Source organism: Pteronotus mesoamericanus, unplaced genomic scaffold, assembly GCF_021234165.1.
Source record: "Pteronotus mesoamericanus isolate MK-2021 breed Mesoamerican mustached bat unplaced genomic scaffold, CSHL_Meso_final contig_52, whole genome shotgun sequence".
Lineage (NCBI taxonomy): Eukaryota > Metazoa > Chordata > Mammalia > Chiroptera > Mormoopidae > Pteronotus > Pteronotus mesoamericanus.
In genome coordinates this window covers 5490206-5514033 of record NW_026555189.1, presented here as the reverse complement: position 1 = coordinate 5514033, position 23828 = coordinate 5490206, and the positions used below count along the sequence as shown (strand labels likewise).

The 23828-nt window shown below is 42.4% G+C and overlaps 1 protein-coding gene across 2 annotated transcripts; it reads left to right on the top strand.

Annotated features, from left to right (window-relative positions):
* Nucleotides 1-368: 368 nt before the first annotated feature.
* On the top strand, nucleotides 369-9663 carry NUDT7 (nudix hydrolase 7). 2 transcript variants are annotated; one of them, XM_054579161.1, is made up of 4 exons: nucleotides 369-455; nucleotides 3373-3526; nucleotides 7706-7825; nucleotides 9010-9663. In XM_054579161.1, exons 1-4 carry the CDS (start codon nucleotides 424-426, stop codon nucleotides 9376-9378), a joined length of 675 nt encoding a protein of 224 aa, XP_054435136.1. In that variant the 5' UTR covers nucleotides 369-423; the 3' UTR covers nucleotides 9379-9663. The 2 variants fall into 2 exon arrangements, with proteins under 2 accessions (XP_054435136.1, XP_054435135.1); XM_054579160.1 differs by having other exon boundaries at nucleotides 7706-7864.
* Nucleotides 9664-23828: the final 14165 nt, after the last annotated feature.

The window sequence follows — 23828 nt, the reverse complement described above, 5'->3', positions numbered from 1 at the left end:
CACTTTGTAGATGCTCAGTAAATGCCTGTCGACGGCTGTTCAGAAAAGTTGAACCAGCTTAACCTCCTAGCAAGAGTGACTACGCGTGTCAGAATCCTCTCAACTCACCAGCACTGCATTTCACATTTTTTTATTACAATTGTCAACTTCAGAATTCCTCATATGCCTTCTCTTCCAGAGGTAGAGCAAAGAGCCGGGCAGAAACCGCTTCTCACAACCCGGCCCGGAAGGCCGTGCCTCACGCCCCTCCAGCCCCGCCCCCAGAGTTGTGCGGCCCCGAATCTCCGCGGACTGCGTAGGCCCCGCCCCAGCTTCGTCCCTAGGCCCCGCCTCTCTTCCGTCCACAGGCCCATCGCCGCTCTGCGCATGCCCAGGCGACAGAGCACCTCCGAGGTGTCCGCTGCGGAAAAACTTTTCCGAAAGATGTCGCGATCCTGTCTTCCGGAGCCAGTCAGGTAAAGCCTCCCTGGCCGCGGGCCCACTCAGCCGGGCCTCGTTCGGGGCGGGGCCTAACGGACCGTGGGCCGCGGGTCGCCAGCGCCTTTTGTTTGAGATTGTTCTTGCTGAGCCTGTGCTCAGCGAGCTCACCAGCTTGGACGCCCTCGGGGTCCCGGGACCTGTGCACCTTCTCCGGCCCTAGACAGAGCGGGGCTTTGGCCATCTTCAGTTAACACCCATCATGGGTTCACCTCCCCGCCCCCAGGGGCAAAGCGTTTCCCCGTGCGCTGCCGGCTTACCTCTTCTGCTCCAGACGTCTCCAGACTTCGACCTTAGGAACCGCGAGTCCGTAGGAGGCGACCCAGAGTTCAGGTCCCCCGGTGGCTAATTCCAGTGGGGACCTTGAGTCTCTCAGTTACAAAACCTCGCGGGCCTGGACACGATAATGCGCTCACCTCGCCAGGCTGTTGTGAGGATAAAAAGGAAAAGCAAGGGAAGAGTGTGGGATAAGCCTGTGCTCACAACAGGTTGGCTGCTACTGTTGGTGGTCTTTTTATGGTGATTGTTCCAAGGATCATCCCCTAATGTGGACAGACACGTTTTTGCACACTTTGCATCTGCTAGACCCTCTGATTAAACATGGGGGCCTCCTAGAAGCCACACTGGGTCAAGTCTGTTCTCACTGGGCCGGCAAATTTCTTCTGGGTGTGGACCTGTGTGATTGGGATGCACCTAGGAGTTCCCTCAAGTGCCAGCATTCAGCGATTCTTTTCAAGCCTTTTGGTCGTTTTTGCAGTTCACTGCAATTATCCGACAACTTTTAGTGAGTATCCTCCCATGTAGAAAGATGCAAAAAGTAGCAACACCTCCTGTACACAACTCATTTAATTATGGGGGCATTTATGACAGTGGTTACCATTCATAGGCTACTAGCTGGGAACCGGCCACAGTGTATGAATTGCGTTATTAAATCCTCACAAATATTTTCAGACATGTCACAGATGAGGAAAGGGCAGCTCAGAGAGGTCATTTGTAAACATTTTGAAACCAGTTCCAGGTGACTTAAACATCTGATTTCTGCCCACTATACAAAACTGCCTTTCACATAAAAAAATTAAAATTAAACTGTTAGTTTATGGGTTGTCAATAACAAAGTGCCACAAACTGGGTAGCTTTAAAAACAGAGATTATCTCACAGTTCTGAAAGCTACAAGTCCAAAATCAAGGTTTCAGCAGGGCCATTCTCCCTCTGAAGTTTCCTAGGGAGGATGCTTCCTTGTCTGTTGCAGCTTCTGGTGACTGCAGTGTTCCTTGGCTTGTGATAGCGTCACATCCAGTCCCTGCCTCTGTCTTCACATGGCCTTCTTCCTTGTGTGTATCTATTTCTCTATGTCCTCTCCTCTTTTTATAATGACACCAGTCATTTGCATCAGGGCCCACTGTAAATCCAGGATTACTTCATCGTAAGTCATAAACTAATCGCATCCACAGAAATCCTATTTCCAAGTCAAGTCACATTAGAGGTTTTGGGTGGACGATATTTAACCCACTACACAAATCAGCAACAAAATACACCTTTCAAAAGGACCAAAACAAATTCACAGTCATGAGTTCAGGGTACCATTTGTGGTCATAAATCCAAATACTTGTATGTTATCAGGTAATGCTTTTCAAAGTGCGTTCCCTGGTCTGCAGCATCCCCATTGCTTGGGAGTTTGATACGTGCTAACTCTTAGCCCCACCCCAAACTTACTGAGTCACAGTTTTGGAGTGGGCCCAGCCATCTGTGTTGTAGTAAGCTCTCCTGGTGATTCTGCTGCTGCCAAAGTTTGGGAACCACTGTTATAAGGCAGTTAATTTTTTGATAACAAAAGGAATGCTTAATAACATGACATAAGGGCCAGATTAAGAGAAAGTCCTTAATTTTACAATGGTCTAAATTTACAATGACTTATTCAGCAAACCTGTCTTACCTAAATATAATTATGGATTTCCACAATTAACTGTTGGATTGTTAAAAATATTTTATAAATTTAATTTAGTTTCCAAATGAACTTGTGCATTAGACTGTGTTTTTTAGTACAGTAGTCCCCTCCTTACCTATGGGGGATACATTCCACGACCCTCAAAAGATGCCTGAAACCACGGATAGTACCAAACCATATATATACGTATACTGTGATGGTTTTTCCTACGCATACATACTCATAAAAAAGTTTAATTATAAATTAGGCAGAGTAAGTGATTAGCAACAATAATAGTAAAATAGAACAATTATAACAATATATTTTAATAAAAGTCATGCGAATGTGGCCTCTCAATATCTTATTGTACTGTACTCACCTTTTCCCTTAAAGGAAGCACTTTCGGCTTCTCTTTGGCATATCTGAATTGCCAGCATCACCTTGTGCTTTGGGGCCGTTATCAGATCAAATAAGGGCTCTTGAACACAAGCACTGAAATACTGCAACAGTCGATGGGATCACCAAGAAGGCTCCTAAGCGACGGATGGGCAGGTAGCACTACACACCCCAGATAACCTGGATGAAGGGGTGACACATGTCCCAGGTGGGCTGGGGTTGGAGAGTGCAGGTTTCATCACGCTACTCAACAGCGCAGAATTTTAAACTTAGGAGTTGTTTATTTCTGGAATTTTTCATTTAATATTTTTGGACTGAGATTGACTGCAGGTAATTGAAACCACAGAAAGTAAAACTGCAGATGAAGGGGGACGACTGTAGTTTTTTTGCATCCTTTTATCTTGCCAAAACTCATGTGATTTGGGTATTATTATTTCTGCCATGTTATTGAAAAGTACACTGAGACTCAGAAATGGTAAACGTCAACATACACAACAAAGAAGAAACATAGGCAGGACAAGGGGGTTTTTACCATAATTCTGGTTCTATAATGTTTGGTTTGTTTCCCTCATAGAAACAATTTGATAGATGATGCTAAGGCCCGCTTAAAAAAGCATGATGCCGGGACCAAATACTCTCACTTGCCGGGTAATAAGTGTTCCATCCTTTTACCATTGTTGGCTAAAGAAGGAAAACTTCATCTGTTGTTCACCCTCCGGTCAGAGAAGGTAGGTGACAAAAAGGTTCTGCCATTAATGTCTCAGGACATTTGAAAACTCCATGAAATTTTGTCACTTGCACACATTTTGAGGTAAGAGCTGCCCAAATGGACTTTCAAAATTGTGATGTTTGAGGGTCACAGGATAACATGGAATTTTTGGAAGTTTTGGGAAGAAAAATAAATAATTTAAAATACTTTTAGACTGGGGTTTCTTAACCTTGATGCCATTGGCATTTGGGCTGGATAATACCTTGTTGTGCGAGCTGCCCTGTGCATTATGGGATTTATGTTTAGCATCATTCATGGCCCCTCCCCACTAGGTGCCAGTAACACACACACACACACACATACACACAGCCCATTTTGTGACCACAAATGTCTCCAGAGATTGACTACTGTCCTGGCAGAAGCGGGGTGCAATTTTGCCACCGTTTTAGACCAACCCTGCCCCAGGTATCATGTGAAAGTTCTTAAGCACAGAAATTAAGAGTCTGGGCCCAGAAGCTGGCTGCCCATGTTTGAATGCAGGCTCTCTCCTTGCCAACTGTGTGACTTTGTCTTACTTAGTTACCCTCTCTGTGCTGCGGTTTCTCCATTTGCAAAATGAGGACCAAATATGAACACCTGTTTAATGGGGCCGCAACGAGGATTTCACAGGGTAGCAAAGGTAAAGCTCTTACGACAGCCCTGGCACTTGGCAAGGACTTGGAAAGTTTCAGCTGTCATCACAAGGGCCATTAGCAGACATGGCCTGAGGTTTTCAGAGAAACTGTTCAACCTTAAAGAACTGTTGGGCTGGGCATGCAGTTCTCCTGGGCACAGTCACTGTCCCTCGCTGTCAGGGGTGCTTCCGAAGGGAAAGTGGAGACGCAGTCATTTCAAAGTTATCAAAATACAAAACAGAGAGTAGGCCCTGATAAAGCATCTTTCTGAGCAGAATAACAGAATTCACTGCCATAGGAGAAAAAATCAAGCTGAGAAATCAGCTGGAGTTTCGTGGATTTGGGGTTAGGCTTGTGTGCGTTCTTCCCGTCAGGGTCAGATGACGACAGTCCGGCCTCCAAGGGGAGATACTTAATGTGGAACCATGGGACCGGGGTCTGTTCCCAGCTCTACCAAAAACCACAGGAGAAGCACTTAAACATATTTTTTGAATTATCATAAAAAACAATAATGGGAAAAATCTAGACAAGACCAAAAATGGTCCCCTGGTCTCTGTTTCAAGTATCTGCCTATTGATTATTAAGTGAGAATCACCTTAGACCATAAACTCCAATATCCAAAGGTCACATTTTTTTTTTTTAAAGTATTTAAATCCAATTAAATCAGATTCTAAGCGGCTCTGGCTTTGGGGTCAAGAAATCCCCCCAGGCATTACCTGAACTTGACCTCTCCCCGGAATCACACGAGCTGGGTCCACAGACTCCCTCTCAGTAGATGGGGAAGGGGGCGCGTGTCACCAGTCCCTCCAGTTTAAGTGGGGGCCCCCCTGCTGGCTCGGGAACCTGGAGCAAATCCCTTGATCCCTGAGCCTCAGTCTTCTTCCTCAAATGGGCCTGACAGCGGTGCCTAAGACTATGAGGGCAAAGGCTGCCACCCGCCTCTCCCTGCTCCCCCTCCCTTCCCGACTCTCCTCACCCCTCTCTCTGCTCCCAGCTCTCTAGGCCTTGAAATAGGCAAGAAGAAATTCAAGAAAAAAAACAGATGAAAGTCTTAGGAAATTTGGTTGCAACCTTATTTGGCTTTGAGTAGAATTCCACAAGGTTTTATTTAATAAAAATGTTATGCTACCTACAAAAAAATAAAATGATTGGAAACCTCTGTAGTTACATAAGGGCCCTTTCTGGTGCTGACAGTTTGTGAATAATCATTTTTATGAATCGGCCTATTTAAAACTGCGTACCATTGTCCCAGGACAATACTATTAAAATACTCATTAAGTCAGGTCTGTATTTCCATCAAGCCGGATGGGTCCCTCCAGGTGCCTCTGGCACTGAGGCCTTGCTGCCCCGTGCTAACACCGTGGAGTCTTCAGAGAGGATGCAAAATTAGGACTGTTTCCCTAATAGCCCTAGGGTGTGGGTGTGGGTGGTAAATGGTCAAGACAGTAGCAACATGTCCACCAACCTGATTTTCAACTTCAACTATGCTCATAACTGAAACTGATGTGAAGATGTGTGAGGTTTCTGTGTACTGAAGCAGTTCCTGCCTTGTTACGAATCTTTTAACTTGTTTTTTGGGGGGTTTTTGTACTGATTTATTAGCAGAGAGGAACTTTAAAATGATCTCTTTCCTTTTTAAAAAATCTTGCCTAAATGAGACTTTAAGATGTAGAACATTACAATATTTATAACAGCATCTGGTTTATTCTTACAAGGATATATTGGCCCAGGTGCTAAAAATGCCTACCTGACCTCTTGATTTAGCTCCCAAACAGCAAGAATTGTCCTTACACGTTCTCATGAATAAATATTTCACATGGGCCAGGCACCGTGCCATGTGCTTCGGCCAGCAGCTCCTGTGGCCAGCTCCACGACCTTGGGAGGTCCACACCAACATCACCCTCACAGCACACAGCTGAGAAGAGCCCGAGCCAGGAGGCTGACCCTGAGGTCTGCCCAACAGCTCAGGAGAGAACGGACGGTGGGCATGGGCGGGAGTGAGTGTGACAGAAACTGAGGCCACATTTGCTAAGAAGTTTGGTTCTGCAGAGGAGAGAAGTCTGGAGGGCTTGTGCTTCTCCACCCCTGTCTAAGATAGGAGAGAAAGCATTTTAAGGACAGAAACAAAAAAAAAAAGGAGGGGGGAATATTTAGGAGGCTACAGATGGAGATCCAAATAGTTCTCCTGAAGTCAGGAAGGCATGGAATCAAGGGTATACGTGGCAGGGGGCGATGCAGGGGAGAGGCTCCTGCCCCTCCACCCCTGTGTGCAGATGTATGGCAGCATTGGCACAGGTCAGTGCTGATAGCACGGGGGACTGCAACTTCTGTGTGAGGTCGTAATATATGGTGCGTTCCAGAATAAAAATGCTGATTTACATTCCAGCTCCACTATTCACCCCTTAAGTGAACCTGGTCAGGTTACTGAACCTCTTTGAGGCTTTGTTCCCTTACAAGAGTGGAAAGAATAATATAGTGTATGTCCATTACTGGAAAGTTAGGTAATTGTGATATATACATAGAGTGGAAAGCTATTCAGCCATAAAAAGGAAAACAGTACTGAAACACACAGCAACATGGAAGAACTTCAAAAACCTGATGCTAAGCAAAACAGACACCAAAGGTCATGTGTTGTATGGTTCCCTTTACAGGGAACATCCAGGATAGGTGAATCCATAGAGAAAGAAAATGAGGGCAGGGAGATGAGGCAAGTGGGGATCAGCTGCTTAGTGGGTAGTCTCCTTTTGGGGTGATGAAGATGTTCTGGAACTAGATAATGGCAGTAGTTGTATAACGTTGTGAATGTATTAAATGTCACTGATTGGTTCACTTTAATTTTATGCTATGGATTTTGCCTCAATAAGAAAAAAGCTTTAGCCCTGGCTGGTGGGGCTCAGTGGATTGAGTGTTGGCCTGTAAACCAAAAGGTCTCAGGTTTGATTCCCAGTCAGGGCACCCAGGTTCCCCAGTTGGGGGCATGCGAGAGGGAACCAACTGATATATCTCTCAAACATTGATCTTTCTCTCCCTCTCTTTGTCCCTCCCTTCTCCTCTAAGAAATAAATAACTACATACATACATAAATAAGACCTTAAAAAAAAAAACTTTAAAAAAGTAGCTTATGAAATTGTTCTGCTGACTCTGGAAAAAGTCCTTGTGAAGTAACATATCCAGAACGTGGTAAGCACTCAGTAAAAGTTATCTGTTGATAACACTGCCCCTTCCAGGAGCCTCTCTTGCAGCTCCCCCTGCCCCTGATCAATGTATATCTGTTTGTGTGTGTATGGTATCTTTGGAGGGCAAGTAGAGAATAGTTAAAAGTGAGAGAAGTTCTTTGAGTTCATTTTTTAAAAAAAAGGATTCAAGTAAGAACATTTTTTTCTTTTGCTCTAGTTCTCCACTTATTACCACTATTGTAAGAATGGTCTCTAACACCAAACAGGAGTTCAGTAAGTACTTGTTGAATGAGTGAATGGTTCCGAGATTGGAGTCACACAGTGCAGCTCTCTTCTTTCACTGTCCAGCTTAGACGGGCACCTGGAGAGGTATGCTTCCCTGGAGGAAAACGCGACCCTACAGATGCGGATGACGTGGCCACAGCCCTCCGGGAAGCCCAGGAGGAAGTGGGGCTGCACCCTCATCAGGTGGAGGTTGTCTGCTGCCTGGTACCATATATATTTGATGTAAGGGTTGGAACAGAAATGGGTTGCTAAGAGTCCTGAGCTCCCAGGGCATCCATTGTCTTCAGGATGGCCAAACATGCCCCCAAGAGACTGGTTCTCATGCTGACTTTGCTCTTACGAGCTAAGTGGCCTTGGGAAAAAGCCCCTTGTCTTGTCTGGGTCTTTCTTCCACCATCCAAAAATGAAAGGGGAACTCCATGGATGGTTTTCAAACTGGGTGCTGTGGAACCCTGCAGATGCTTTTACACTAACCCCAGGCATCCCCCTCAAAATTCCCAGTAGAATCTTTCACTTCACAGTGCACTACATCTGTTTGCAAGCAATTACAATTGTAAATAGAAATCCTCCCACATATAAACAGAAGGGTTATATAAAATAGTTCATATATGATTTTAATTCCCATAGATGATTATAAACGGGAATATGTCATAATGTGATGTCACTTTATTGATAAATGGCACATCTGTGTCTATACTGATAGGGAAAGTTATCTTTTGCATTTTTTAAGGGCTACATAGAATCCCATTATGTAGCTGTACTCATAATTGACCCACCCTAAATGTCCATCAATTGAAGAGTGGTAACTTCAGAGTTTTTGGCTATTGCAAATAATGCTTCAGCCTTGTGCAGTAAATCCTCACTTAACATTGTTGATAGGTTCTGCAACTTAAGTGAGCCAACATATAATGAAACCAGTTTTACCATAGGCTACGTGATATAAACAAAGTTCCCACAGCATCGCATCAATGTTATAATGAAACAGCATGATTAGAAGACCTGATGTACTTGTATCTTTTCTCACTAACAGGAATTTATCATACAGATATACTTACACAAACACAACTGCTAAGTCAGAGGGACCATATTTTTATAATGGCATATCGTCATTCCAAAAGGTTGTACTGACTTACGTTCACAAAGTAATTTCAGCGTTATCTCACAGACAGATGCTGTCTCAGGTAGGACAGAGGCTACCCCCCTCTCATGGGGGACATAAAGTTCACTTCTGCAGCAAGTTCCTCCTTCCCGACCCACCCTGTGTATTGACTGCTTCAGTCTCTTTTCTTAGTACACATGGAAGTGGCATGACTTTATCATTTGAAACAATATCTCCTTAATTTGTGTATTTTGTTTTCTGCTTTTAGAGAAATACACTGATCACACCAGTAGTTGGGTTTGTAGACCACAACTTCCAGGCCCAGCTGAATCCTGATGAAGTTAAGACTGTGTTCCTGGTGCCTCTGGACTATTTCCTGCACCCACAGGTCTACCACCAGAATGACCTGATACAGGGTGGCCATCGTGTTCTTTTTCACTGCTTTGAGTACACAAACCCTGAAGATGGTGTGACTTACTGTATCAAGGGATTTACTGCAAAATATGCTCTGTTTGTTGCCTTAATTATTTTGGAAAAATACCCCACCTTTGAAGTTGAATTTAATCTTAATGACCTAATATCATCCTCTGAAAAATCCTTCCTACCTCTTCATAAACATGCAACAAGCAAGTTATGATTTATGAGACCAACATCCAAATAACTATCGAAGCAGCTTTTGTGTGTGCGCATCCGCAGAGCCACCATAATGCCAACTGGTGGAATTTGACAGGTGTGAATATTTTTCCTACAATATGAAGATAAAAAAACCTGGCCTTGTTTTCAGTTGCCCTCTGTTTCCTATGAGAGCAAAAGTCTTTGAAAAGTGGAAAATGTGTTTATAGCATTGCATAATTTCACTCACAGTATATTACCACTGTTTTTCTTACACATGTAAGAAAAGAAAATGCATCTGACACACAGTAGGCACTTAATAAATATTTGTTGAATATATGACTATATGGCATTTATCTTATTTTAAGAGGTAATATCTCTTTCTGTGATGTTACATGTGGCAGAAACTTCTGGCCAGCCATCAAAATCTATTGTCCCTCTCCCATGGCAGTAGAGTTGAAGGTGAGTCCAAAGCTCCCTGGTAGAAACAGCATTACCCAGGATCTATTTCTTAGTTTAGGCCAATGGGATGTGAATGAAAGTTGATTTTGCAGGTCATCTCCAATTTAAGAGACAAACCAGCTTCCCTGGACATTTGTTCCCCTTCCATGAGCTGTAACATGGGTTCATCTGCAACCCAGCCTTGACCATACAGATGAGACAATTCCTGGGGGAATGGCAGGACCAAAGGATGGTAAGAGCTTGGATATCTGAATGACTCGAGCAAAGCAACCCGCCACCCTGGTCTCTTCATGTGAGAGTTGGGGGACTATTACATAGGAGAACAATAAAGTTCTGTTACATTTCTGCCACTATAATTTGGAGTCACTTTGCTTGAACAGAACTATAACCCTATGCAATATACATAATACTTGAAAATGGCCAGATGGATAGTCACCCAAACTTGAGGTGTTTGCCAGCAGTTAGAATTTGGGATGAGCTGTGACATTTAACATATGGGTTCCATGACAGGCACAGGATACCCTTGGATGTTGGTGGGTTCGACAGTCACCATCCAGAGCAGCTGAAATGAAGGAATACAAGTGGTCCATATGCTTGCCAATCAGGAAAAATGACGTATCTAAAGACAATGAGAGCAGGAAAACACCAATTTCAAGCATAAGCCCCATATCAAAAGTCTAAAAGACAAACATTCTGAATTGCATGCCTTGACATCTACCACTTCTGGCGTGGGCATCTCCATATAGGATGCTTTACATTTAACAGGACTGTCTTAGTTTAATTATGGTATGAACCATCCTGCATGAGGTCAGGGAAGCAGGTGAGTAAAGCAACATAACCTTAATTGTGAGAGCAATTGCCCATCTTACTAAATTTTTAGAAAGTCAAATCATTCTTAGTAAGACGTGATAGTTGAAAACATTACGTCCACACTAAACCCATCAATCGTCCATACAACTGTCTGTTGTTGCTGAGTTTTTATTTTCTGGGAGTTGGCAGAGGAAAATAGCCGTTCTGCTGTTTTATACCCACAAGTGTTGAAACAGCACAAATTTGGCTCCAATCATGAAAGCAGATGTTGGGTAAGGTTCCCTGTTAACCTTCTGTAACTAGGCCCGCATGGACAGGCCTAAATTATTTCTGAACCATTACAGAGGCATTTGCAAATGTGTATTTACAACCTGACAGCAGTGTAATCACCGGGTAGATTGCTGGCCTCCCAGGCAGTGCAGAGAGTCGCCTTTCAGAGCTCCCTATGTGGACTCCACAAACCTGCCTGGCTTCTGGGAGGAGCTGGCCCAGCTGGAGCCTGAGATCTGAATGACACTTGTGGCCGCTCAATTTAAGGAGCTAACCACTTAGCAATAGAGGTATTGTTCCCCCACCCACCCTTTTGAGTAGTATATTTATGACATCTATGTCCAAGGTTCTAGTTAAACATCCTTTGGTTAAAAGGAACAGAGGTATAACAAATCTGGCTCAAGTAAAAGAAAAAGGTATTGGCAGAGTACTGATCTCAGGGAATCTAAAAATCACTGAAGAAATCAGACTCAAAAGCATATTAATGGGGATTGCCCTCAACAGCAAAAGGTTGTGAACCTTCTCACTTTTGCATCCTGTCGTGACAATATCCATCTGTTTGGGTTGATTGATTCATAGAAAAGCGACAGAAGCTGAGTGATTCAGTCCCCGGCTCCTTGGATAAAGCTTCATTGGGCCTAGTTTGGGTCACCTGGCAGGTTTCCAATAAGGAAGGGCAGGGGGCAGAGTCAGGACCACAGACGCACACATCTCCCTAAGCCACCTGAGCCATCAGGCTGTGGGGCAGAGCATTTGCGAAGTCAGTTAGATGGATGTCCCCAAGCATCTGTGCTCTCTGGTTCCTGAGATCTGTACATTCTGCAGGTTCTGCTGTCCAGAAAGCTCAGCCTTGTCTCCTTTGCATCTCCACAGCCTCGGTCAGCAGGTGATTAACACCTCTAATTCTGGAGTCAGGACGCCTAGATTTGAATCCCAGCTCCAGTATCAACCCATTCAGAGACCTTAAGCAAGTTGCACATCTTCTACAGGCCTCAGTTTCCTCTTCTGTAGAAAAATAAACATTTTTTTAAGGGGTGCTGAAGGGAGTAATGGAGCCAATACATGCGACCCCTTGAAGCACACCCAAATGCTCCTAACACCCGAATGCCTGGGAAACAGAAATGGCTCAATTTCTTGTTAGCTAGTATTTACGGCATTCTTATAACTGTGAAGTTCATTATAACAACAATATGAGCACTGCTGTTCCTCTTGTTCAGGACACCATCATTTTCCTGTACAGAGGTTCCTTACCTCTGTTGTTCACAGTGAGCACCCTTGGCATCTCAGTAGTATTTTTCACAGCACATCTAGGCCACAAGAAAACCTATCTTTTTTGTTGTTTTATCCAAACAATTTAATAACTGTTTATATCCTCCTAACTTGGGAGTCATTTGAAAATATACCATATGTACATTAAAAGAATAACATTTACTTCCATCTTAAATAACTGCTATTGCCCATTAGTTGGGCACCCCAGCTGGGCACATAAGTAAATGGAAGAGTTAGATACAGTCATACAATAGGAATAAACACAGAGTTAAAGGAGGGACACCTCCTCAGATCTGGGACTCAGGGAACACACCCCAGAGGAGGTGGTGGCTAAACTGAGCCTTGATGGATAAGGAGTTGCTACCCCAGGTGAGTAGGATAGTGGTAGTGATCATGGGGACTATTACATGCCTGCTTCTTTGCTTTCATTATTTTATTTAACCCTCACAACAAATCTCTGCAGAGAGTATTATTATTATTCCCATTTGTATACAGGAAAATTTGAGGATGAGAGGAGTTAAATATTTGTCCAAGGTCACACTGTTCACAAATGGCAGACCTGATATTCAACCCACCTGTATGAATTTGAAAGCCCATATTCTTTCTACTATACTCACTTATTCCAAGGTGACACTCATTTCATAGGCACAAAGGCACAAATAGAAGGTTAAATTTATGTTCCCCTTGAATCACTACCAGTGGAAAGAAAAGCAATACAAACTTAATAAATTAAAGAGAGAGCAGCTTATTCAGCTGGTGTTGCACACAGTGAAGTGAGTGATCAGTTAGGATGATTTTAATTAAAACAGAACATACCAATTAATAAATTAAAGTGCTGGAATACTTGTTAATTTAACAACCCCTTTCATGGTGCTAGCTTTCCAGTTAAAGAACTGAGACGGGAAAATATTCCTCTATGCCTTAGACAAGATGATTAAATAAAATTCAAGTCTTTTTCTTATTTCTACTTGGCTTCTTATCTGAGAATACCACAAGGTTTTGATAAAATGGCTAGTGGCCATCCCAGGTCCTGCTGTCTTAGAAACGGCACACTTGGGGCCCCTGATGGGGTCTGTATGTATCCCTCCATTCGGAATTCTTGATTGCCCCCCGTCACCCCTCAGCCACCTCCCTGCGCTTTCCCATTGTTGAACACTACGCAGACTTAAGACCCAGTTCTTCCATGCCTACTTCTTCAACCGCCCACACTTTATAGCATGAACACTGCTTCATTGTACCCCTTGGTGTATCTGTTTAATATATGTACTATTTTGTATTTATTCCAGCCATGACTCTGGAAGGAACAGATCCACATACTATGAGACCCCATGGTCTGACTTCCCCTGACCTATGGTGAATGGACAAGTGATCAATAGTCAACCCATTAAGTTAGTACCTTATGTAATGACCAGTAACCTTTGACATGTGTGGTCTACTTAAATAACTGAGATAAACCTATTAGATTTTCCAAAGAATGTGAACTATGCCAGAAGATAATAGATGCCTGGGAACTATTTTGGCCACGTGCATGCCCAAAAGGTCAGAGTTTCAAGGTCAGTTGGCCAAGAATCGGTGGAAGTGTGCCTTTGATCTGAGCAGTAGTTGTCACATTAGAGATTCCATCAGACACAACTGGAAGAAGAAGAAATATTTCCTGAAGCAACTTAAAGATCCTTTTTAAGGTCCCATACTCAAGTCCATAAATTTTTATTTTATAGGTATAGCCTTGGTCTGATATTCTCTTGACTATAACTTCCCTCATTTTTCATTTTATATCTTCAAGACTTTATTCCTTACTTCATCATGATCATTATTAACACTTCAGCTTCCTTTTTTTCTTTCTTTCTCTTTTCACTTCTTTCCCATGTGAATCTTGAAGTTTCCCTTCTGTTTATTTTGTTCTACAGTCTTTACATTCATTTGTGTTTCTTTATTAATATATTGCGAATAGATTCTGCTCTGGGCTCATTTCATCTCCTTCCACCAGCCTGGAGTTTTTCTTCTAAATCTGCTACATCCCATGGAGCTCATAAAGCAATCTAGGAAGTTATATACAGTTGTTTTGTTTTGTTTCTTCTGACTACGAACCTGTATAGTCAGATCAAATAATAAAATGAAGACAGTTTTGTTAGAACTCCTAACCTGTTGTAACATATCAATCTATCTCAGCCCCTGTAGTGCATTGAATAGTAGCCCCCAAAAGATATGTCCAACTCTGAACCGAGAGTACCAGTGAATGTGACTTTATTTGAAAATACGGTATTCGTAGATGTAATTAGGGATCTTGAGATGAGATCGTCCTAGGTTTACTGTAGACCTTAAATCCAATGACTGGTGTCCTTATAGATGAAAGGAGAAGATGTGAGACACACAGACAAAAACAGGGAAGAAGGCCCTGTGAAAAGGGAGGGGGAGCCTGGAGTGAGGCTGCCACAGGCCAAGGAACGCCCGGAGCCACCTGAGGCTGGAAGAGGCAAGAAAGGCTCCTTCCCTCGAGACTTCAGAGGATGTGTGGTCCTAGTAACGCCTTGATTTTGGACTGCTGGCCTCCAGACCGTGAGAGAATAAATTTCCATAGTTTAAAACCACTAAGTCTGTGGTAATACTCCCCACTTCTAAAACCACGAGAGAGCTATTTGAGGAATAGCTCTCTCCCTTCTCTCTCAGGATTAAGATGGAAACAGTTTGCTGTTGACTCTCCAGGGATTGGCACTCAGCCCAAGCTCAGTTAATCAGACTGATTCCCTAAATAATTCCTTTGAGTTTAGAAACAAGCAGAACCAGAGTCTGTCTGCCTGCTTCCTGGAGAACATCCTTGGGTGTTTTCACTAATAATTGGGTTGGCCAAAAATCCCATTTTGTTTTTTGCCATAAGATGACTCTAATAGTGCTTAGTTATCTTTAACTTCATTTGAAACAATTCTGTCAGATTGTATTGTGACAGCTGTCATATCAATGTGCATTAAAAAAAAGTATCAAAATTAGTGGATTTTTGTGTAGCCATTTTAATATTGAAGATGGAAGAAAATAAGCAACATTTTTGGTCTATTATGCTTTATTATTTCAAGAAAGGTAAAAACGCAACTGAAAGGCAACAAAAGGATTAGTGCAGTGTACAGAGAAGGTGCTGTGACTGATCAAACGTGTCAAACATGGTTTGCAAGGTTTCGTGCTAGAGACTTCTCACTGGATGATGCTCTGTGGTTGGGCAGACCAGCTGAAGCGATCAAACTGAGACATTAATTGAGAATAATCAACATTATACCACATGGGAAATAGCCAACAGACTCAATATATCCAAATCAATGAAGTTATTGGTGAAAATGAAAAATGTGTCTTTTATTTTATGGAAGAAACTAAACAGACTTTTTGGCCAACCCAATAGTTACTTGCTAGACTGTAAATTCCCTGAGGGCAGGGATTGTACCTTGTTGGCATTCCCACGGCCTGGAGTTACATCGCATACAACATTTTCCAATGTTTCTGTTCTCAGTAGTTCAACCCAGAAATCTGAGTTGTCCTCGACACTCACCCTCACCCTCTGTAGCAGACACAGTCAGTGTCCACCCATATTTCCCAGGTCCTATCATTGCCCTGCGCTCCATTCCACTTCCAACAGCCAATTATTACATCTGTTCCTGAAGAATTTTTCTAACTCCGTAGTAGGCAGGTTAGAAGTGCCTCCATATCAGCCCTTAACCAATGACTAGTGGAATTGGTATATGAATAACACAGTTTCTTTGCCCCTCGGCTGGGATAATTCTAAGGCATAATTCTTCACTGGCTCCTAGAACGAACTAAGTTTCAATTGCCTGCTATGGTAGCCGGCTTAATACCTCACTTTCTAGAAGCCGCCTTCCCCACTCCCATGTCCAGGTGCCCTATGTACTCTAATACATTGAATCTTTGTCTGAGTTTGTTTCCAGGTAAAAGCAAACTAAGATACTCCTATATCTAAACTGTCACCAAACTTTATTAAATTTATCTTCTGAATATCTGTCAAATCTAGCTCTTCCTATCTCTGTTGACATGAACTTAGTTTAAGCAGTCACAGACTTCTGCAAAATATCTGGTAACCTTTGTCCTGCATCATCTTCCTCTACAGCTATGGTTATTTTTTTAACATTTAAATATGATCACATTTTCCTTGAGACGCCATGATGACTTGCCTCTGTGTTGGTGAGAAAGACTAACAGAGACCGTAAGCCGTGTCCTAGCTCCTGGCTCCCACCGCTCCCAGCTGTTGTGGAGCCACATGCTTCCTCCCTGTTCATCTCTTTCCTACAACACTGGCCTTGGTTTAGTTCATGGACATCACAGGACTTTTGTACAAGCTGATCCCTCAGTCTGGAAGGATTTCCTGCTTGCTTTTGCCTGTTTTAACTCTTATTCTTCATTCAGATCTTAGCTGTTCAGGGAAGCCTCCTCTGGCATCTTAATTAGGTCAGTTCCCTTGGTTATAGGTAAGTTCTCTTGTTACCATGACCCTCTCCTTCATAACCCCTATCACTGTTACAATATTACACCCCTTTGTTGGATTCTTTGACGCTCCTCCCCTCCTGAGACTCTAAACTCCACAATGGAGGAATCACGTCTCAATTTTGGTCCATTAATGTACCCTAAGCACATATTGAAGTGCTTGGCAAAAAGCAGATACTCAATAGGTAGTTATTAAGTGAGAGAGTAAACCTAAATAAGTAAAAAGACAGCTCTTTTTAACCAAATAGCAAATTCAGTGGGCCAAGGAAAAATTCAGTCTCTTCCCAGCAGTCTACCCAGCAAATGTCAACCTAAGGTGACCAACCTTGAGGTCAGTCATCTCCTATGTACTGTATAAAGTGCCCCACCAAGAGCAGACATGAATGAGCAGCTCGTGTCTTTAACCAGTTTTTGCTCTGTCACTTAGTTATTTCTATGCCTCGCTGTCCTGATGAACTCCTGGAGGACAGGGATTAGAGCCTCTTCACCCTTCTATCCACAACGCCTGTCATGTGTTTGGGGCCCACGCCCCTTTCCATCTAGACTAATGTGGCTTGAATCCCCTTTTTAATTTCAGGGCAAAGTTCAACTTTCTCCCAGAATTTACTCAAACCCTTAAGGACTTAAATTTCTTCTAATCACCTCTGACTTAATTTCTAGATTCAATGAATCTTAGTTCTGCATTCTGTATTTTGAGATCTCCCCCAACCCCCTAACTCAAGTGTTAACCCAAATCCAGGACAGAACCTGCTTCTTGTTTTTCCCAAGACTGCCTTTTATATAAATAGTTGGACATAGGGATGTCAGACAGGTGAACGTACATTGTAACATAAGGGAGCAAAATAAAATTTGAATGTTGTGTTTTCTTGTTTTTAAAAACTTCTCTCCATTTCTGCCAAATCAGGTTCCAGGCTGATGCTGTATTCCTCAATTCCTCTTGCCCTAGTCTTCTCTTCACTATTTGCTTGCACTACCAAAGTGGCACTCATTTATTTTGCAGAAGGGTTGTTTCTATCTACTTAACTCCTTGCCTCTTGTGCCCACCAAGACTTACCTTTCACATCCAGTTAGTCTAACAGTGAAGTTTTCTAAATAAAAAGAACTTATCTATGCATGGTACATTGATTCCAATCATACTTTTTTCTCACTCCATGGGGTCTTTTTCTTCTTCTTCTTCTTTTTTTTTAATGAAATGATAGGGTCAAGTGAGGACAGCCTTATTGCAAAACCCATGTGCACTAGACTGAAAAAAACACATTTATGCCAAACACATTTGCTGTGTCAATGCACCACTCCTCTAAGGAGGTGGAGGGGCCTGAGAATGTGTGATGGGAGTGAATGATAACATCAGAAGTCGGACTTGGAGTAAGAAACTGCATTTGATGAGTGGGCAGGGAAGACAGGATAAGCAGGAAGGATCTGGCTAGAGTGCAAAGCAGGAAGGTGAAACAGGGTAGGAAGTGAAGAATTTACACTAAAGGAGTAGTCAGGGCAACTTTTAGAAGAGGGGAGGTGAGAGGAACAATCTTGAAACAACTAAAGATACTGTTGGGTCACCAGCCAGTGTAGGTGAGCATTGGCCCTGGCCATTAGTATATATGTGACCTTGGAGACATAAACCAGTCTTTCTGAACTTCAGGTTCTGTATGTGTAAAGCGGATTTGAACTAGCTGGGTCTCTAATCTGGACTTTCTCCGGCCATGTTTGAACATATGCAGGTATTTAAGCAGTTCTCCTTAATGTTTTACAAAGGAAAAATCTGACTGAGGAAAAGAAAAGAATTGCCTGTTTGTCAACTGAAGCTAGCAGCATGCAGAGAGCTCATTATGCGAAAATACCATTTGGGGAGATTAATTAAAAATTCTGACATTCAGAGCGGGGATTTGGGGCAGGAATGTACAAGTACGGAACTCTAGGTAGAATTAGACAGGCATTTAAATGTTGAACCTTATTAGCTATATAGTTAGGCATTAAGAAGGGGACATTTGGAGCCAATATTCCAAACCTAAGCACTGGTTGGCTTTGTGTGTTTTGTTTGAATTATTGCATGTTTAATAGGATTTAGCTACAGTACCTCTGCTTAACAATCTGTTTCCTTGGCAATGCAATCCTCAGAGGGGCAAAGGCCATATGGAAAACATGGGTCATTTTGTAATTTAGTGAGATGAAAGGAATAAAATCTAACTCAATGTACATACATCTTTGTATCCCCCTACACACATAATAAAAAAATGGAAGGTACTATTATTATTATTATTAGAAAAAAATATCCACAATATGCTTTATATTATAATAGATGCTCAAACATGTTATTTTTCCAAAAACGATTAGCAGACAAAATAACTTCTTCTCATTAGTGCCACTGACTAATTATCCTTGATTCTGTTTTTTTCTGCATCCTTCACTTGTATTCTATGAACAAGTCTTACTCATTTAGCATTCAATTCATACCCCAAATTCACCCATTTCTTTCCACTTCTTCTGTCACACGTGGCCTCAGCCACCATCACCTCCCACCTAGACCTACAACAGCCTCCCAGTTGATCTCCCCCTTGTGCCTACTCTTGCCCCCTGCACTCCATTCTTCACTCAACACCTAGAATGATTTTTTGAGAATATGAGTAACATCATGTCGCTTCTTGGCTTAAAATCTTCTAGTACCTTTTGATTGGGCCTAAACTTAACTTCAACCTTCTTTGCTGGCTGACAAAATTAGCACATTCTGGGCCCTGTTTACCTCTGACCCCTCTCACTCTTCTTCCTGCAACATTCCCAAATCATGCCGGGACAGAGCTTTTGGTTCCTCCCCTTCCCCTTCTCCCTGGAAAGGTCTTGACCTTGGTCTTTGCTTGGCGGGCGCCAGTTTTACTATGAATTCTCAGCACATTTGTTCTTTCCTGGGAGAGTCCTATCACAGGCCATTCTCTATTACACATCCACATGTTCATTTTCTGCACATCACTTCTATATCTGATAGTTTTGTATTTGTATTTACTTGTTTATTTGTTTTTTTTCCCCGTCTCCCACTAGAACATAAGCTCTGGGTGTGTTGGGACCTTTTATTACATTTTATTTCCTTCCAGGAACTTAATAAATAGATTTTAAATAGATGAATGAATTAATTTTGTTGAAAAATAAATGGTCAAGTCATTTTGCCACAAAAAGTAGGTCAAAACAGTAATGAAATCATATCAAGGATTAGGTTAAAAAATACCCCCAAGCACTTCAATATTTATTTTTGTTATTTCTTAATACTGACAATTTGTTTTGCTAACACATAATTTTGGAACCATTTATGCTTTTTAATTATGTTTTATAAGTGTTAATATTTTTCTTTTTTTTTCTTTTCTTTATTTTTTAAGAGAGAAGGGGAGGGAGGGAGAAAGATAGGGAAAGAAACATCGGTGTGAGAGAGGAACATCAATCAGTTGCCTTTCAGATGCCCCCAACCAGGCACCTGGCGTGCAACCCAGGCATGTGCCCTGACCAGGAGTCAAACCAACAACTTGGTTTGTGGGGCAGCGCCAAACGCACTGAACCACACCAATCAGGGCTGTTTTCTTTTTAAAAAATGTTTAATTTACTCCGGCTAATTATCTCAATTCTAAATGTGCATACGTGAGGGGAAAAAAGTGAGGACAACCTAGACACACAACAGCTTGTGAAATATTTAAATAAATTATAGTAAATTAAAGAAGAGTATATATTTTTGTCATATAATTTTTTATTGGAAAAATATGGCCATATGGAAAACATACCTATTTAGAAGAACATTCACAAAAAAAAATTTAATATTCTCTTTTTGGGAAGAAGTTTGGGATTATGCCTAATCTTTAAAACAAAAACTTTAAATGGCTATAAAATATAAGAAGTGTTTGAATAGAATGAGAGAGTTAAAAGAAACAAAAAAAAATCCTAATCGCCAAGTGAAAAAAAGGCAGAAAATAAAAATTTAAATTCTGAAGCCAAGACTTGCAGCGACAGGACTCAGCTGGGGCCGTGAGATACAGGCGGCCCCGGCGCATTGTTGGCAGACACTGACCGTCTCAGCCTGCAACCCCTGACAGAGTACTGATGGCTTTGAGACAACTTCCCTCTCGTTCCCGCTCTCGCTCCATTCCTTGCATGCCCTACACTATCATCCTTCTACACCCTTATCTATCACATTCAAGCACCTGCATTACAAATTGGTCATGTGTCAAACACTCCGAGAAGTTTGAGAAGTTTTTTAAATGTACGGAAGATCTGTGAGGCTGTGACCTCTCTTGGGCATCTGTTTCCATCCACTAATTCACATGGAGGCTGAGCCACGTCCTGGGACAGTAAATTGAAACCTGCGAGCAGTGGGGTTCAGCAACGTGCCAGCATGTCAGAACTTGGGGGGGGGACCCCACGCAAACAAGTTGCCAGGAGAACCACAGGGCCCCTAGGAGAAAACCAACCTGAGAGGAAGAAAGTCTAGAATAGCAGACTGAGGCTGGACAAAAGAACCAGATAGTTCTTTTGAGTTTTTGAAAAGGGAAATCATGGCCCAAGATGCACAGCGCTGCCTGGTACCCCCTGCCACTGTAGCAGGCACCGTGTGTGCAGCCTCAGGCGAGAAAGCCCACGCCTTCAGAGAGCCAGCGTGTGGGACCTCCGCAGGGCTCTGCTGAGCTTGCCCCTCACTTGTCCTTAACAATGTGGCTGCTCCTCTGTCCCACCAGCGTCCCGTAAGACTAGTTCACCAAGATGGGAAAAATACTTCATACTCATGCGAAACAGAGGGCCACTGGACAACCCCAGGCATCCTGAACTGAAGGTATAGGTTTCAGTTGTGACCAGGTATAGGTAATGATTTGGAAAAAAAAGTTGTAACCAGAAGAGAGTCTGAAACTTCATATGCAGAAGGCACTTGCTTCACATTCCACAGATCTTAATATGGAACTAAGAGGAGATCCTTTTGCAGGAATGTGTAGACTTTGAAAACCTTCTTTCCTCTTTCCACATTGATCTGGCAACCCTTTCCCTATGGCCTCCTTTTCCACCAACTCCTACTGGAAACAGGTGGGTCTAAAAGGACCCCAAAAAACAAATGGAATGAACAGTTACGTGTATTTACAGAGTGCTTTCACGTGTCTTGTTTAGTTGTCTTTATAACGCTATGTGTAAGCCTAGAACAGTTGTACAGCGTGAGTGAGGTGATTTGGTGACGTTGAATCTTGCCTAAGAACTCAAGGCTACTGAAGTGAGGATCACTACAGCAGAACCGATGCACTCAGTCCGCCTGTGTCAAATTTCCCATGGAAGACAAAGAGGAGAGAAATCAGGCACATTACTGCGGGGCTCTGCAGTAGCTGTTTTTGATCTGCCCAGCATATTTTCCTACATCCCTTGGCCATCTGTCATTAGTGAAATTCCTGGCTACATGTCTCCATAAAATTATTTTTCACTTAGGCTGATCTAAATTGGGTTTCTGTCTCTAAGAACCACAGGGACTCTAATTTCAATTGCATCAACGACTGCCATCTTTGACTTTTCCCAATTGCTCCTGTTGAGGTTCCCATTGAGGTTTCTGTCGTAGATCCCAGGGTTATTTTTCCTTCTCGGACACCAGAATTAGACATTTTAAAGAACGTTATGGAAATAGGGGAAATACAATATTAGGCAATATTAACTTCAGAAGACCCTTAGGACAGTAACACTAAGCAGATGACAAAGTGGAAATAGGCTGTCAAAGAATTCTATCCTTTCCTATCTCTGCTCCTGGCAATCTGATAAAATTCATTAGTTTTGCCTTCTAGCTAATAACACATCAGGAGATAAGCTCTGATGAGCTTTTTCATTAAGGCCATCAATGTTTGTAGGGCATGCAGCACTTAAATTAATGCTTATGCTCTGCTAGTTGGAGGGAAATAAAGTTGTATGCCTAGGACCAAATTCATTAAAGGAGTTCTCTTGGCTGTAAGAACTCAGACCCCAGGGATAGCTAAAAATAAACAAATTAGATTATCTTGATCTATTCACATCTTGCAGTTAATTTTTCTGTACTATAAAAGTTCCTTTCTAGAGTATCTTGGCTCTATTAATGAGAAATGAACCATGCTGTCTATTATTTATTTCTTAAATTATCCTCAGTTATACTCTAAGGTTTGATCAATACAAATTAAATCATTAAGGGGCCAACATATTTAAAAAGCAACACCAAAACACTTGGATTATAGAATTCTGTTTTCAGGTTTAAAGCCCAAAGGCAAGAATCTATCGCCTCCCACTAGCACTTCCACAAAACGTTCTCTACAAAGAGGATGTTCATTTATACATTGCCTGTGGCTGCTCTGGCCGCAGAGACCTGTGACCTGTAAGATATTTACTCTCTACCTCTAGCAGAAAAAGCCTGTTGAATCCTGGCCTAAGTACTTTTCCAGCATTTCCCCACTTAACCTTCACAAAGACTATCAGGTAGGTTGATACTATTTCCATTCCCACTTTGCGATAAAGAAATCCAGAGAGGATTGAGTAACTTCTCCAAGTATAGCTGGGGCTCAATCCACTTCTAATGGTAAAACTTACGATAAATGGTAAAAATTCACTACTCTTCATGAATCCATAATGCTGCCTCCCTAATGCCTACGATATGATTGTCCTTCCTCACTATGATTGCCCTCTGAAATCTACAAAATCTGCTGCCCAGGCAAGAAGAGTAGCCTTGGGGACTTGGATAGGAGCCTCTAAGAGGTGGATTGAGGGAGTGGGTGCAGGAGGAGTTAGAGGGAAGGACCTTCTGTATCAGGCATTATACAAATGTCAGCCAGCAGTTAAAGATGTCGCCACAGAATTAAAAACTGTCTGCCCAAACTGACTCTCTCCTTTCTCTTCCTAACCTCTGACATCCTTGAAAATTTTTTTTGAAATTCAACCATTTTCCTATATGCTCTGTGCCACTGAACTACACAATACACACACACACACACACACACACACACACACACACTCACAGCCCTTGCTAATACGGGCCTTGGCCATTCAGAACTTGCATGGACTCTGTGGCAACCACGTGTCTTAGGTCATCCTGTTCCATCTACGACCATAAAAGCAGTAACACATAAAGACCAACAACAGACAGCTGGGCTGTCTGAAGGCATCCTCTGTTTTCATGGCAGCATGAGAGATACAGGAGCTGGTTGGAGGTTGGTTCTGATCTTC

Bases quoted from the DNA above. Each gene is read 5' to 3' on its own strand.
- NUDT7 (XM_054579160.1), top strand. From the start codon at position 424: ATGTCGCGATCCTGTCTTCCGGAGCCAGTCAG. The intron at 3,527-7,705 runs GTAGGTGACAAA...TTCACTGTCCAG, and splicing joins TCACCCTCCGGTCAGAGAAG to CTTAGACGGGCACCTGGAGA. The intron at 7,865-9,009 runs GTAAGGGTTGGA...TTCTGCTTTTAG, and splicing joins TGGTACCATATATATTTGAT to AGAAATACACTGATCACACC.